The sequence below is a fragment of the Lepidochelys kempii genome, chromosome 9 (assembly GCF_965140285.1).
Source record: "Lepidochelys kempii isolate rLepKem1 chromosome 9, rLepKem1.hap1, whole genome shotgun sequence".
Lineage (NCBI taxonomy): Eukaryota > Metazoa > Chordata > Testudines > Cheloniidae > Lepidochelys > Lepidochelys kempii.
The window spans coordinates 48,877,952-48,895,381 of NC_136388.1; the positions used below are offsets into that span (position 1 = coordinate 48,877,952).

The following is a 17,430-nucleotide window of genomic DNA, read 5'->3' on the forward strand; positions in this document are numbered from 1 at the left end:
ATGGGAGACCGAGAGTCCAGGTCCCTTGCTCCAGTCACTCTAAGTATGTACATAAAGTGGAACAGCTTCAACTGGACAGACTGAGACAGGCACCTGCCCCCACATTAGAATATCACATAGCTCAGTGGTTAGAGGACTTCACTGAGAGGTGAGAGACCCCTGATCAAATCCTTTCACCCCTGTGACAGAGACAGGGAAACTAAACCCATCTGACTGCTCTAACTGCTGGGCTAAAAGTTCACCCCATCCACTCTTGCTGTGTAGAGTGACGCACAGTACAATCAGTGGCTGGAAGTTAAAGCTAGACAAATTCAAAATGGAAATAACGTGCACATTTTAAAGACTGATGGTGATCAGCCATTGGCCCAGCACAGTAAGAGATGCAATGGACTCTCCATCACTTGAAATATTTAAATCAAGAAGGGATGTCTTTGTAAAGTTACGTTTTAGCTCAGATACAAGATGCTGTGTTTGATGCAGGAATTATTGGGTGCTCCTGACAGACAGTGTCATCCTGGTCTACATTTTCGCTAGTAATAGTGACATTGACCCTCGCTTCCAGTTTGCAAAGCACCTCTAAACTTAAGGTTTTATTTACTACCAAAGGGTTTCCCAGTCTGTCTCGCATGCTTGGATTGAACTAGTTCACCTTACAGAAAGGGCCATTATCAAACTTGCCAACTCTACAGGGTTTCAGACTATAGGTCTCAGTCCCTCCAGCAATCTACAGGAAAAAAACCTTTTGACTGGCTGCCTTCTCCATTCCCTGATCTCCTGGGCAGCCAATCAAAGCCACTGAAACATGTCACCAATCAGCATATGTAGCAGCCAGCACTGCATTCCTCCCCGTCCCCACCCCTGCTAAAGAGGAACATCTTCTCCATGCTCCCTCTCTTCCCCTGCTGTAAAACTGAGGGATATGGAAGGAAAGCATGAAAGGCTGGGATTTCTCTCCATTTCCATTCTCTCTCCCTCCCTCAGTCACTCTAGATCTATTCAAATTTATGCGACTCTGCAGTTTACCCAATTCTGCTTTGAAGGATAGTTGCCCAGGTGCTTTACCCTGCAAACTTCCTCTCCTTCCTTTGTTCCAGGTTATAAAACCAATCAGAAGCAGGGGGTGCACGAGTGGTGCCTGAGCTGTAGTGCAGCTCAAAGCATTTGGGCCCTGGCCCCACTCCCCGTTCTTACTGTGCAGTCACTCCCAGTAGCATCCCTGCCATCACGTCCCTCAGAGAGGGCTTCAGTAGCAAAACTGCACTTGCACTTCAGTTTAGGAATGCTGTGAACTGTTGCCAGGACTAATCGTGCTGTAAACACCTCTAAGGAGCTTTTGGTTTCTGTCTCTTGCTGATCCTGATAGCCACACCTCTTCCTATTGTCTCCTTGGCTCAGTTTTCTGCAGCACTGTGGATTATCAGCTGTGAACTTTGTATGCAAATTCTGTAATGAGAGGCCACTGCTGGGGTCCCTTCCCATGCCTCATGCCTCTCTATAAGGCCCAGCTCTAGCTCTAGGACACTGGCAGGGCAGTTCCAGGCCCTCTCCCCACCCTTTCCTTGGAACAACTCACACAACTTCACTTCTGGAAAAACAAAGTTTTATTAAGGCAATTGGGCTTCCCTCCCTGCATTCTCCCCTTCACATCACAGAACTGCTCAGTTTTTTCCATCCACACCTGGCAGCACCTCATAACCCAACGTACTTTTCAACAGACAGTATATTTTGCCAGCAGGGTCTTTTACTGGTGCTTCCTTGGCTTAGATTTTTGCTATCACTGCAGAGCACTAGCTCTGGGAGGATAAGCCACACTGTGGAATGGTTTTACTGGTAAGTGATTCCCCATGTGATGTGCTACACCATCATTTCTGGACATAGGGCTGGGGACCTGTTGAAAGAAATATAAAGAGTTTAGTATACCAACATCATACAATGGGTCAGAGATACTGATAGGTCAAATGCAGTCTACAGAGTCCTATTGTATCTCTAAGGGAGACAGAGGGAGACAGGGGGCATTAAAAATGTGCATACACAGCTTAGTTATCCTAGACCATTAACTTACTCTATGGACATCTTCTCCCCACTGGTACCACATTCAGCAATGAACACAGCAGCTGCTGTCAACTTAGAGTCAACATCTGCAATGCAAAAATAATATGTGGGTTCATGCACATGCAGTATGTACAGCACATTGTGGTTTTGAAGTGTATGTAGGACACTCTACCTTGGAGGGATTGATGGGATCCAGGTTCTCAACAGCCAAGGACGGACATGGCCATCTCCTTTGTTATTATCTCCTGATGGAAATAACGTGCTTCGTAATACTAAAGGAAAAAAACCCAACTCAACAGCACATAAAAGGAGATGTAAAAACTACATCAGTCCATGCAAAGTTAAAACCAGCCTTACGCTACTGAGTGAGGAAACCAGAATGTCCACTGCCTGCCTGCAATTGCAAGGCGATCACAGCCCCTGAGCTGACCCTCCACACAGCTGGCCCTGCACAAGAGTCATCTGCACTGCTGGAATCACTGATTAATGGGAGTCTTGGCTCTGTCCCACCCAGCACTCCAGCCATGCCAACCAGTCCTGAGAGTGGGGAGCAACACAGCCTGCTGCAGGCTCAGCCGGCAATCAGAAGTGCACTGCCCCACAAAGCTCTGCAGGGCTGGGGCAGCTGCAGAATCAACCTCCACAACCTGCCTTATGCAACATGAGGAGGATGGGGAAGATAGAGCTGACTAGGAGTCTCAGCTTCACCCCATTCAGCTTAGCCACCAATAAAACCAGTGACCGGCCTTCTGGGGCAGCAGCAGCCTAAAGTGGACTCTACTTCCTGCAGAACTGTGAGCAAAGTGAGGCAAGTGGCTCGAGATGAAGTACAATAGAAGACAGAGGGGATATAGTGAAGGGGAGCAAAGAGCAGCATCCAGCACACATTAACTCAGTGTCCTCACTAGCTAGAATCACAGACAGTGAGTTGCAAAAGGAAAAGGGCCCCCTCTTTGCAGTAACATCTAGAAGAACTGAAGTTACCCTTTCTCCTCCTTTGAGTGACTGTCCCTATGTGCAGTGCACTTCAGATGATTCACAAGCCATGCTTATTTAAAGGAGGTGGGTGCCTGGAGTCCTATGACACAAAGAGACTGCAGAGCTGCCCTGCCTAGACAGGTATCAGAAGCAGCTGTTTGCACCAGTGCTTTTGTGTCTAATGCAGGTGTGAATGGAACTCCAAGTTGCTGCCTTGCAGGTGTCAGTAACAGGGATGTGACTCAGGGAAGTTATTGAAGTGGCTTCAGCTCTAGTTGACTGTACTCTCATGCTGCCTTCAAGAGAGACGTTCATCTTGTAGCAAAGTAGGACGTACCAAAAGATCCACTTTGGCAGTCTCTGGGAGGAGATGGCCTCTCCTTTCATAAGTTTTGTGAATGGTACAAAAAGTCTAGGAGACCTTCAAAACGGTTTTGCCTCTGCAGGTAAAAGACAAGAACCCAACACACATCCAGTGAGTGCCACAACACCTCTGCCCTGCTAGAGTGAGGGTTAGGGTAAAACACAGGTAATGTGAAAATCTGACACCACCTTAGGAATGAAATCTTTGTCCTTATGGAAAACTGGGGGTGGGAGGCGGCTCAGCCATAAGAGCCCCGAGCTTCCTGACTCTTCTGGATGACATAATAGCAACCAAAAATGCTACCTTCACAGAGAGATGTAGTAGAGAGCAGGATGCCAGGGGCCTGAACAATAACTTACTAAGGGTTGATAAAACAAGGTCTGAATCCCAGGATGATACAGATTTTGCCATTGGATGGAAGACTTAAATCACACTCCTCATGAAACGATTCACTCTAATACATTGATGTGAAGCAGAGACTCTTGAGAGGACCATCTTCCTTGAGCAACCTGTCCCTTCATGTATGCTCCCCAACCTAAAAGAGATTAATGTATTGTTATAGTCTTTGTTGGAAGTGGAGAGTTGAACGGCATCCCCACACATATCTTTCCTCTGTCTCCACATCAAGTAACAGAGACTAAGACCCTTTGAGGAACCATGACTAGCATGTTGAGACTGTGCTTGCCCAGTATGTACACAGTCTACAACCAGACTTGTAGACACTGGAGATGAAGCCTTGGGAATGGAGTCATATAAAGTACTTGTGGATGAGTGGAAAAAGGCTAATGTAGTGCCCATCTTTAAAAAAAGGGAAGAAAGAGGATCTGGGTAACTACAGGCCAGTCAGCCTCACTTCAGTCCCTAGAAAAATCATGGAGCAGGTCCTCAAGGAATCAATTCTGAAGCACTGAGAGGATAGGAAAGTGATCAGGAACAGTCAGCATGGATTCACCAAGGGCAAGTCATGCCTGAATAAGCTAACTGCCTTCTATGACAAGATAACTGGCTCTGTGGATGAAGGGAAAGCAGTAGACGTGTTATTCCTCAACTTTAGCAAAGCTTTTGATATGGTCTCCCACAGTATTCTTGCCAGAAAATTAAAGAAGTATGGGCTGGATGAATTGACTATAAGGTGGAGAGAAAGCTGGCTAGAATATTGGGCTCAACAGGTAGTGATCAATGGCTCCATGTCTAGCTGGCAGCCGGTATCAAGCGGAGTGCCCCAAGGGTTGGTCCTGAGGCCGGTTTTGTTCAATATCTTCATTAATGATCTGAAGGATGGCGTGGATTACACCCTCAGCAAGTTTGCAGATGACACTAAACTGGGAGGAGTGGTAGATACGTTGGAGGGTAGGGATAGGATACAGAGGGACCTAGACAAATTAGAGGATTGAGTCAAAAGAAATCTGATGAGGCTCAACAAGGACAAGTGCAGAGTCCTGCACTTAGGACAGAAGAATCCCATGCACGGCTACAGACTAGGGACCGAGTGGCTAAGCAGCAGTTCTGCACAAAAGGACCTACGGGTTACAGTGGACGAGAAGCTGGATATGAGTCAACAGTGTGCCCTTGTTGCCAAGAAGGCTAACGACATTTTGGGCTGTATAAGTAGGAGCTTTGCCAGCAGATCGAGGGACGTGATCCTTCCCCTCTATTCGACATTGGTGAGGCCTCATCTGGAGTTCTGTGTCCAGTTTTGGGCCCCATGCTACAAGAAGGATGTGGAAAAATTGGAAAGAGTCCAGCAGAGGGCAACAAAAATGATTAGGGGACTGGAGCACATGATTTATGAGGAGAGGCTGAGGGAACTGGGATTATTTAGTCTGCAGAAGAGAAGAATGAGGGGGGATTTGACAGCTGCTTTCAACTACCTGAAAGGGGGTTCCAAAGAGGATGGATCTAGACTGTTCTCACTGGTAGGAGATGACAGAACAAGGAGTAATGGTCTCAAGTTGCAGTGGGAGAGGTTTAGGTTGGATATTAGGAAAAACTTTTTCCTAGGAGGGTGGTAAAGCACTGGAATGGGTTACCTAGGGAGGTGGTGGAATCTCCATCCTTAGAGGTTTTTAAGGTCAGGCTTGACAAAGCCCTGGCTGGGATGATTTAGTTGGGGATTGGTCCTGCTTTGAGCAGGGGGTTGGACTAGATGACCTCCTGAGGTCCCTTCCAACCCTGAGATTCTGTGATACCTGCTCATCACCATGGGCCACCACAGCACTGCCACCAGCCTGGCCCTGGGCTGGATGAGATCAACTCACGAAGGACAACAGCTGGCTGAAGCTGAACCCGAGCAAGGCAGAGTGAATGCCGCTGGGCAGAGGAAAGTACTTGGAGGACTTTGCAACTGTAGGGCAGTTTCCTTTGGCTGAAGGGTCACACCCACAACTGGTCAATACAGTCCATGATCTAGGAGTGCTCCTGGTTCCCTTGCTGATGCTGAGCTCTCACATGGCAGCACGCATGAGTAACGCTTTCTACTAGCTCCGGTTGGCTAGGAGATTCCATCCCATCCTGGCGGACAAAGAGCTGGCCTCAGTTACTCATGCCTTCATCACTTCCCGTCTGGCATATGGCAATGGGATATACCTGGGCATGAGGCCTTCAGCACTTAGGAAATTCCAACTAGTATGGCCCGTTACAGTGTGTCTCCTCAACAACACAGGCTACTAAGAGCACATCAAACCTGTTCTCTGCTCCCCACAACGGCTTCCCAAAGAATAGAGTCAATTTCCAGGTCTCAGTCCTTATCTTCAAGGGACTCCATAGCTTGGGCCCAGGGTACCTAAAAGTGTCTAGTGATCTGGGATGTAAACTAATCAACAACTCCACTCCTTACCCTTTTGTGTCATATGGGTAGAGCTCATCTCTGCCAAAGACAGACTTTCCCAGGGGCCAGTCCCATACTGTGGGATGAACTCTCCCACGGGAGTAAGGACCATCCCAAACTTCCCCACTTGCCCCTCCAAGGGCAAGGAGCACTCCTTTGTCCTGCCTTCTCTAATACAAACCCAGCAGCATGGACATAACAAAAAACAAACAAACACCCTACCAAACCAAAACCCTCCTCTGCACAACAGATCTCCCTGAGGGGAGGGTGAGAGAGAGAAAACAAACTACACATGACAGATGTTAAGACACTTTGCTTAATGCTCATATACTATGGTGAGGAGTGTGGTATAAGAACCCATATAGAACAGGCCCCCAGCCTCCCTTCAGCACTAGTGCCCCCCTACCTTCCAGCACTCACGCCTCTGCCTACCCCAGACACCCTAGTACCCCCCTCAACACCCAGACATCTACACACCATAGACACCTACCAGCACCCCGACACTCATGCACCCTAGCAGTTCCCCAGACTCTCTCCCACCTAACCCCAGTCACAGCTACCATGTTTCATGCAGTTCCACATCCTGCTGCCCATGGTATAGTGTGTTGCCCACAAGCTGGAGTTTATGGTCACATGCAAATGATTTGCAAATATGCAAATTCATTTGCATATAATATCAACTGTGGAACTTAAAACTTGGCAGCTACGTAACTTGGGAACTTAACTTAGGCAGAAGCCCACAGCAGCCTGGAAAAATTTCTGTTCAACCTAGACAAAGATTTCTCCTGACAATGGGAGTTGCATTGTTAAGAAGTTGCAGTAACTTACATTTATTTCATTTTACAAGGCTTAAAAGAATGTCTCTTTTCCCTATATTTTTAATGCTCCTGAGTTGTTTCTGTCTCATTCCCCTTACAGTACCCGAGTCTATGACCCAAAGTTCACAAGTGTTGGCTAAGTGTGTGACAACATCCCACCATGAGCATAATACAGCAGTGCTGTGTTCTCTGCACCAGCTCCCAAGTTGGCTTGTGAATGGAGTTGAAGGTGTTGGTTTTGAGCTAAGAAGCCCTAAATGATGTGAGGCCAACCTACCTGGGTCACTCTGCTCTCCTCATGCCACACTGCCACAGCTGCAGTCAGCAGAAATGCCTGAACTGGAGCCCCTATGTAGAGTCTCCAAGGAGAGAGGATGCAGCTGGCAAGGGCATTCTCTGTGAAGGCTCCTAGACTTTGGTTTTTGCTCCCCTAACCTTGGTCTGAAATTACCCAAACTGACTGCAAAGCTCATCTACTTTCCCTGAATTTTGGGGGAAGAGCAGAGAGGGTGGTGTGGTTTAATGTTAGTCTTTTTTTCTCTTGCTTGTGGGAGTTGTTAATTATAATAACTGAATATTTAAAAGTTGTCAAGGGCATTCTTTCACATATTGTTATGATTTTGTAGTGAGATATTAAGGTTGTATCGCAAGTTTCTGTTTTACAGGGTCTGTACCTTAGTGTCTCACCTTTCTTCTGAACCCTTTTTGGCAAACATGCCATGGGAAATTGGAACCAAATTTCAGCTACTAATTAATGTGTGTGTGGAATGATCTCCAATGTGTATTTTGCATTTATATGTTTGGGGTTTTTTTTTGGAAAGTTGGGTAACCGGAACAGCGGAAGAGTTTGAATTTTCCACACAACATGCATTTGCTGCTCCTGGCTGCTGCCTGAGCAGTAACACTATGTTATCAGAGATAATCAGACACTCAGCACACATGCCCTCTAGTTCATTAGCATATGTGTGGCAGTGACTAGTGCCTTGGTTGTCATGGCAACAGATGCCTTTGATAATTCATTGACCTCAGACAACCGTAACTTTATTCCAGAGCAGGGTCCCAGGAGGAACGGCAAAGACAGCAGACTGGGTTTGGACAAGTTCCTGCAGTAGTCCTTTGGGTTTCAGGTAAGTTACACTGTTTCTTTTCACAGGGGAATTGTTTGTTCTTTCCTGAGAAAGGGTTACATGAAAATAAGACACAAAATTACTGTAACGATGTCGGAATTAGAACACGGGTCAGCAGAGCCTGGGGCAGCTGACATTCCCACGGTGACACCAGCAACATGCCGGAGAATAGGTGCCACAGGAAGTACCACTCAAGAGATCCAGAATGACAGTACCCTGCATCCCTCTGACTGGCAAGCCACCCTATTTAACCCTGGACGGCACCCCAGGAAGTTGTCTGGGCAGCCACACAGACTTCAGGTGTGCTGCAATTCTGGACCTTGATCTCCGGTCCCCAATCCCAGCCCGAGTTTGACCCTGACTCTTGTCCTCCTGCCTTCAGCCTGGTCATACCTCTGATCTCTGGCCTCTGACCCCAACTCTTGCTTATTGAACCTGGCTGTAGCACAGGGGTCTCAAGTCCTGGCCTGTGGGCCATCTGCGACCTGAGAACCTCCCCACTGCGGCCCGCGAAGGAGAGACGCATGCAGCCACGCTGCCGGCAATGTCTGCTGCAGGCGCCACCCCCAGCAGTTCCCATTGGCTGGAGGAGAGGGACAGAGATATCATCACTAGTCTCCAGGCAGAGTCAGCCACAGAGGCAGCATCATTAGCTGCCGGGCAGAGTCAGCCATGGAGGCAGCATCACTTTTTTCCACAATGAATATAAACAAGTCAAAATACCAAACACAACTATCTGATGCACACCTTGCTACAATACTGAAGGTTTCAACTGCTCAGTCACTGAGGCCAAACATCAACAAACTGACAGAACTGAAGCATTGCCAGGTGTCTGGCAAACACTAAACCACCTTGATTGCACTTGCCTCATTAGCACTACAAAAGTGATTTTTCCCTCCCTTGGTATTCACCCCTTCTTGTCAACTGTTGAGAATACGCCACTTCCACCTTAACTGAATTGGCTCATTAGCACTGACCCCCACTTGGTAAGGCAACTCCCATCTTTTCATGTGCTGTGTATTTAGACCTGTATTTTCCACTCCATGCATCTGATGAAGTGGGTTTTAGCCCACAAAAGCTTATGCCCAAATAAATGTGTTAGTCTCTAAGGTGCCACAAGGACTCCTTGTTGTTTTTGCTGATACAGACTAACACACCTACCGCTCTGAAATTAAAAACTCTCTGGCAGGCAAAGAATTGTATAAAGTTGTATGACAGTTTTATTATTTCTAAGAAATTCGAAATAAAAAATACAATATAAATGTTTTCTTTTCTGAACACCAGCTTCAGTGACATTATTGGCCCGCTGGGAGGATTTGAGGACTGGCACTGGCCCTAAGGTAAACTGAGTTTGAGACCCTTGCTTTAGCGATTCCTTCAATCCATGCTCACAAATATCAATCCTGATGTGTGGACCCCAGCTCCGCTGTAACCAGCAGGCCAGAATGCCTATGCACCTGTCCCTTATAATTACAGATCCTCTCCTGTAGATTCTCTGCTTCTTACAAATTGGAGGCTAGGAGTTCAAAAGGCAAATATTCACAAAGAAAGTGGGAAATTATAAATGTGTGAGTCCCAGGTCAGTTTTCTGTTACACAATTTTAAAAATATGTCATGTAGAATCATAAGTTGAAGTAAAATTGAAGTTACATTAAAATAGAAACATGTTTTGTTTGCCTACAGTTTAATTACTTTCAGTATATCGGTCAACATGGCACTGAGTGGTGAAATATGGAGCTTCACAAAGATAACAATGGCCATAAACTATACATTGAACACAACAAATGCTTTATGTATTAAGCATGTTATTATTTAAATAGAAAATCATTAAAAACTAAGGAAATTCGCACACACAAAAACCTTTTGTTTAATGTTAGTTAAGATTGCTTACATCAGTAAACTAAACCACAAAAAAATAGGAAATGCAAAGCTAAGGATTAAAAAGTAGCAATATTCAAACACTCTCAAATTAGGACATTCCAGAATGAACGTTGCCTATTCAGCACCTCTTCCGCCTATGCATTATGATATAGTCTTTAAGTAGATGCAGAAGTGACCGCCTGCAAAAAATTTGGAGTAAGTGCTTGTGCAGCATCACATAGGGACCTTGGATTCTATCCCTGCCTCAGCCACCGAGTTTTTAAGCGATGCTGGCCAAGTCATTTACACCAAACTTTTCAGAGGCAGTTACTTGTGCGTGCAATTAAAGACTGTATCATAACGCATATCCACCAGAGGAGTGAAAAGAGACTGTATGGCTATTCTGGCATTTCTTAACTTGAGAGCGCTTGACTTTGCTACCTTTTAAGCCTTAATTTTGTATTTCCTGTTTGTTATGGTTAAGTTTATTGATGAGAGCAATCTTAACTCATGTTAAATGATATTTTTTTGTTTGTGAATATAAATCAATAGTACAGCCGCCGCACAGGTTTGGAAGCCACACAATGCAATGGGCTGGAACGGGTATGGAATGCGGACATGCTGAACAGGGTTATATTAACAAGGACGGATATGATGTCAGATATTATAGGCATTTGTCTGTGTTATTCATTTACCACTGAAATAGTGCAGCCTCTAGCTCATGAGCCTTAAGACCAGGGGTGGGCAAACTTTTTGGCCTGAGGGCCACATCGGGGTTGCGAAACTCTATGGAGGGTCGGGAAGGGAAGGCTGTGCCTCCCCATACAGCCTGGCCCCCCGCCCCATCCGCCCCCTCACTGCCCCTCTCAGAACTCCCGACCCATCCAACCCCCACTGCTCCTTGTCCCCTGACCGCCCCCTCCCGGGAGCCCCGCCCCAATTGCCCCCCCAGGGGACCCCACCACCATCCAATCCCCCCTGCTCCTTGTCCCCTGACCGCCCCGTCCTGGGATTCCCCGCCCCTAATCACCACCCTGGTGCCCCATCCCCTATCCCACCCCCTTGTAGTCCCTCCCCTATCCAACCCTCCCTGCTCCCTGTCCCCTGACTGCCCCGACCTATCCACACCCCCACCCCCTGACAGGTCCCCAGGACTCTCATGCGTATCCAACGTCCTGTTCCACATCCCCTGACCACCCTCCCCCCAGAACCTCTGCCCCGTCCAATTGCTCCCTGCTCCCTGTCCCCTAACTGCCCCCTGGACCCCCCTCCTGCCCCTTATCCAACCTCCCTACCCCACTTACCATGCCACTCAAGAGTGGCAGGACTGGAAGCCACGCTGCCTGGTCGGAGCCAGCTGCACTGCCGGTGTGGCCGCAGGGGCAGGGGGACAGCAGGGGAGGGGCCGGGGGCTAGCCTCCCCAGCTGAGAACTCAAGGGCTGGACAGGATGGGCCCGCGGGCCACAGTTTGCCCACATCTGCTTAAGAGAGATCAACAGGAGTCTTTCCCAAGATCATCCCTGCTGTATGTCAGCTGCCCATCTGTATTATGGGAAATCTAGTGGCTATGGGAAATCCACGGCTACCATGATGCCTATTGTCAGGAGAGACGCCAAAAAAATCCAACTTGCAGCACAATTAAATGTCAAAATGGTACAATAAAATAGCTCACCATTATTAGCCTGGGTAAAACACACACTTTTCCAAATAACTCAAAACACTTGCTCACGTGAATAGTGACAAATTGTGTAACAAGAGGGACTTAGAATGTCAGGATTATGTGGAGACTCCTGGAGTCAGCCTACCGTAGTAATGTAGCGGGAATGGAATTCTGGAGCATCCTTCAAGAATGTCAGGCCAGGATGCGTTTCAACCACATCCTGAAAGACAAAACCAAGTGAAACTGGAACAAGAGTTTTTTTCCCTTTCAATTAGAGTTTAAAAATGACTGAGTTTACAAAGTGATGCTCTGTGGCACTTTCCAAACTGCAAATGCAGCATTTAAAAAGCTAAATTACAATATTTTAAAATGAACCTTGTAAAAAGAACAGGCATTTTCTGGGCAATACGCACCTGCTGGGCCATTTTGATTTACTTAAAGACAGAAAAACAAAGGAAGAATTAGTGAGCAGATGAAAACTCATTTTTACTGATAGAGAAATAAATGTTAGCTACGTGGACCATATGACTCTTTTCTCCCCAAATCCCCTTTTAATTCCTTGCAGATATTAATATTTGTCATACTGATACATCAGAAATAAGTGTTCTTCTGAAAGACTTTAAAAACAGCCCTTTGTGTCTTTCCAGAGCAATATACAACAACAGGAGAAAAGCTGCTTTTTTAAAATCTTCTTTCACAAAGATACACATAGCTGCAGTCCATACCTTTTCCATACTAACTTGACTATTTTGGAATTTCTCTTTCTCTCAGAATAGTTATTTTTTAGTGCCAAATCCTGGCCTAGTGGTATGGAATTCAGCCAGAGCTGCATGGCTGTGACATGTTCCCGGCTGTGGAAGACCTGCTCATATTGTGAATGTAAGAAGCCTCCATCAGGATGGCTGCATAAGCACTACATGCCTGCACTACAAGCATCTCCAGTGGCAAGGGGGAAGCATCATGGCTGTGCTCCATCTATAAGAAGATTCTGGGGAGGCCCTGAGCATATACATGGTCTCCTTGAGGGCCAGTGGTGGTGAATAGCCACTGACTGACGGACAGGCAGCCAAGGAAACATTAAAATGTTTAATTATTTTGGGGATATTCTCTAGCCTATGCTACACAGGAGGTCAAACTAGATGATCACAGGGGTCCAATTCTGGCCTTGGAATCTGTGAATCCACAAAAAAGATTATACAGCTCTTAGATTGCACTAGCAGCTGCAAAATGGAGCTGTTGTCAATCAGGAGAGGCAACATGCCCTGGGGGGGAAATATGAAAAGTGCCACCAAGGAGTGTGAGAAAAATCCATCCCAAAACTCTTATCCACAACCCCATAATGGTACCAGGTTTTTTTGTGGGAAGGCAACCACCACCACCGAGATCCAATCTTGACCCTCAAGGCATCTCCATGGTTGTGTACAGTGGGCACCACAATATCAGAAATGTATTAACACTGGAAGGAGCTCAGAGAAGGGCAGGAGCCAATGATCAGAAGAGCTGGAGGGACTAATTTATGAAAGGAAGATTAAAAGAGCTATGTACATATAGAGCTTAGCAAGCAAAGACTAAGGAGGGACATGAATAAATTGCTTAGGGAGGTTGTGGAATCTCCATCATTGGAGATTTTTAAGAGCAGGTTAGACAAACTCCTGCCAGTGATGGTCTAGATAATACTTAGTCCTGCCATGAGAGCAGGGGACTGGACTAGATGACCTCTCAAGGTCCCTTCCAGGCCTATGATTCTATGATACGCGGCCACAAATATCTGAAGGAACTAGACACCAAGAATGGAGAGGGATGTTTGTTTTTTATAGTGCATAAGGGTAAAAGAAAAAGCAAAGGGATGAAATTAAAACAAGGATAACTTAGGCTGAATACAAAGAAAAACTTTTTGTAGAGTGGAATATAAATATGTAATAGGCGAGGTGACATATACAATGCTTTAGTTTAATAATTCTTTGCAAATATTTCAATGGTAGATTGCATTTGAGTCTGGAAGAAGTGTTATTAGGTAAATTAAATAATTGTTAACTGCACTCTTAACGCGCAAACGTTTTATACGTTAGTCTAATATCTATCTAGCGATCTCACAGTGCTTTGTATGTTCTCCTGTCCTGAGGTTTGAGATTTGCAGATACAACCACATGGAGAAGCTGGGAGGATTCAGTTTAGTTACCTGTTAATTCCAAATGGTTACCCCAACTGGAGACTGTGGGTCAAGTTAAAGTTTTGCAATAAATGGGCACAATTTTCAATTACTTCAGCAGGAGCTGCCGCTGCTCAACTCCTTCAAAAATAAGCACCTCCCTTACATTATTCTTTAAATTTAAGTCTAAAAAGCTCCACCCCAACTAGAGCTCATTCAAAGCTCTGTATGCCCTTTACATACACTGAAGAAGTTACAAACAAATATCCCAAATTAGCAACACCCTTCCCCCTGCTCACCCAACCAGGTACTGCTGAGCAAGGTTTATGTACCTGAAGTAGTGGGATGAAATCCTCCTGCTCTAGGTAGTTGCAGTTGGGTTTTGCTAGAAGGTAAAGAAATTTGGCTGCATCATCATGGCAGCTCTGTAGTAATCTATGAGAGAGAGAAATAAGGTTATAAATTACTCAAACTAATTCATACTCTCAGAGGACACAGCAATCAGAAGCCACAGTTTGACTGTTAGGCTCCTTATTTAAAGTGCCAAATTTCAGCCAGAAGTTATGCAAAGTTATGCAATTTATGCAAAGTTGTGACCATGTAAGTTATGCACACCTGACATCAGAAGGGTAACACCTTATTCTCTTCCTTGATACCTTGAAACAACGGCCAAGTGTTTCTTGGAGGAGGTGAATATTGCTTCTCCCTAATATTACTGTGAGAAATACGGGTGTGCTCTTTGGTGACAGCTAATATGGTGTCTGGATCTATCAACACCAAGGTGTCACTGTCTCATAAAAGGGGATGGATATTTTACCCTAAGGGTCTGTCTGGGTAGCCGCGCCAGCTTGCCCACCTAGGGAAAGAGAGAGTAGGTGACCTTTCCAATAGTCACCTATCAACATAAATGGGAGTCACTAAGAGACATTCCAAGAGCCAGTAAACTTAATAGGACTAGCCCATGCTCTGGGGAAGTGTCCAAGCCAGTTTGAATAGGTTGGGTCAGAGAGAGTCACATAGATACATAGCAGGATCTGGGCTGGCTAGCAGAACGTATGTTGGCTGTGTTCTGTGTCTGCAGCTGAAGAGGAAAGTGCATCTAACTGGGCTTGTAGGGCAGCGTAACATTAGATAAGACAACGTAAGTAGGCTGTTATTTTTTAAATCCTTTTTTTGTTTTATGGTTTGTTCCAACTGCTAAATAAAACACCTTTGTTTGAAGGAGGCTGTTGGTCAAAATCACAGGACCCCAAAGGGAGAAAACGAAGGCGTCTGAACCCAGTCGGCCCTGCAGGGTTACAAGTAATTGGTACATGAGGCCGTGTGCTCAGGGTCTGGCCAAAGAGTGGAAGAATCACAAGATTCCACCTTGAGACAGCTAAGGGGAAAGAGGTCACGCGCCTGAGGGGGGCACTGGCATAGCTAGCTCCATAACTGTGACAACTGTCAAATAGCAACGACTGCCTTGAAGAAGAAGAAAAAGCCCTCTGAAGGCAATGGTTATGGTACTTCTTATCACTGTGTTCTGCTGTTCATGGTAGGGAATCATCATTACAGTTACTTGCCGACCTACGCAGTGCAGTGTGTCAAATGTTTACATCAAATGTTTATTTAAATTCTGAGACTTGAAGAAAATAATCTCTGTGCTTATTTGCTAAAAATGTAGAGTTTTGTTCTCTTTACTCTTCCCACACGAAGGTATCTTAGACCAGCGTTCCCATTTTATTGAGCCACAGGTGTTAAGGCCAGATGGTATCATTAGGATCATAGCATCTGACCTCTTGCGTAACAGACCAGAGAATTTCACCCAGCGATTCCTGCATCAAGCCTAGAACTTCTGGTTGAGCTAGAGCAGATTTCCTAGAAAGGGACATCCAGGCTTGCCTTAAAACACTTAAAGAGGTGGAAAACTATAGGTCAGTTGTTCCAGTGGTTAATTAATTATTATTATTTCTAATTTGAATTTGCCTGGCTTCAGCTACCAGCCACTGGATCTTATTATGCTTTTGTCTGCTAGGTTAGAGAACTCTATACTATCAGGAATCTTTTCTCTGTGTAGGTACTTACAGACCATGATCAAGTCAATTCTTAATCTTCTCTAGGATAAACTAATCTAGAATTGAGTTTCCCTCATCTCTTTCTATACAAGGCATGTTTTCCAGACTGCATACCATTCTTGCAGCTCTTTCCTAAACCTTCCAGTTTTTTGAAGTGTTGATATCAGACCTGGTCACAGTATTCAGTAATAGCCTCACTAATGCCATTTACAGTGGTAATATCACCTCTTTACTGCCACTTGATAATCTCCTGCTTGGCTAATGCTTTTAAAACTCTTGGTTGCAAGTTATTTGGTCCTGCAGTTTTAAAAAAAATGTTTGGCTTTAGCAGTTTTCTGTTTAACATTCTGCCTAGTTACTGCTGGAACAGAAAGTATTTAATTAACTGTGTAAGACAAAACTAAGTCATCCAGCTGCTTTTCAAATGCAGAACAGAAATATTTATTGAAGAACCTTCTCTGCACCATGATTGATAATTTTGCTATACCCATCTAATACTGGACCTATACCATTGTTAGGATGATTGCATTTGTTTCTGATTTAATTTTAAAAATTCATTCTTATTGTCCTTAACTCCACTGGCCACAAATTTTTTTCATTGATACTTTTAGCTTTCCTTATCAATTGGAAAGATTCAGGTCTTCTCATTTTCTGAAAACTACATTTTTAGTACATGACTCTGCCTCTCTTACTCTGAATGGGTGAAATGCACCTTTCTGCAAAGAAAAAGCGCAAGGCCTATATATCACCTGAATCCCATTTAGGCCCTACCTTGAGGGTTTAAGGAAGTACGTGGCACAATAGGATTTTTGCTAGTTGTCTGCAAAAGGGAGAATTTCACCCTGTGTGTGTAAGAGGGGCAGAACTGGCCCTTAGAAATCAATATTCATAGAATCGTTGAAAGGTAGGGCTGGAAGGGACCTCGAGAAGTCACCAAATTCAGTCCCCTGCGCTGAGTAAAGTAAACCTAAACCACCCCTGTTTTTAAAAACCTCCAATGATGGGGATTTCACAACCTCCCTTGGAAGCCTATTCCAGAGCTTAACTACCCTTATGATTAGTATCATGTGCAAATTTTAGAAGCATACTCTCCACTCCATTATCTAAGTCATTAATGAAAATATTGAATGGCATCAGACCCAGGACTGACCCCTGCGGGACCCCATTAGATACACCTCTCACTTTGACAGTGAACAGTTGATAACTACTCTGAGAGTATGGTCTTTCAACCAGCTGTGAACTCACCTTATAGTAATTTCATCTAGACCACATTTCCCTGCTTATGAGAATGTCATGTGGGACTGTCAAAAGTCTTACTAAAATTAAGTCATATATTGCTAATATCCATTTCTTATGTAGTTCTGATCTAACTTTTAACATAGAAAAAAAATTTAACATTTAGCATCTATTAAAGATGGATCCAGTGAGATGCCATAATAGAATTTCTCCCCGATAGTTTAATCTTTTTCCAAGACTGACGTATTTGAAGATGCTGCCAAACTCTACTGACAAAATTCCCTAGCATACAAATCACCCC

General features: G+C 45.1%; 1 protein-coding gene across 4 annotated transcripts in view; it reads right to left on the reverse strand.

The window, feature by feature from the left end:
* The window catches only part of PPP2R3A (protein phosphatase 2 regulatory subunit B''alpha), a 148,161-nt gene that overhangs the window by 51,202 nt on the left and 79,529 nt on the right, over positions 1-17,430 (reverse strand). For all 4 annotated transcript variants that reach the window (XM_073360239.1, XM_073360240.1, XM_073360237.1 and 1 more), the window contains 2 exons: positions 14,169-14,271; positions 11,833-11,907 (listed from right to left, as the gene is read on the reverse strand). In XM_073360239.1, the coding sequence (XP_073216340.1) occupies positions 11,833-11,907; positions 14,169-14,271 (178 nt within the window). The remainder of the gene's footprint in view (positions 1-11,832; positions 11,908-14,168; positions 14,272-17,430) is intronic.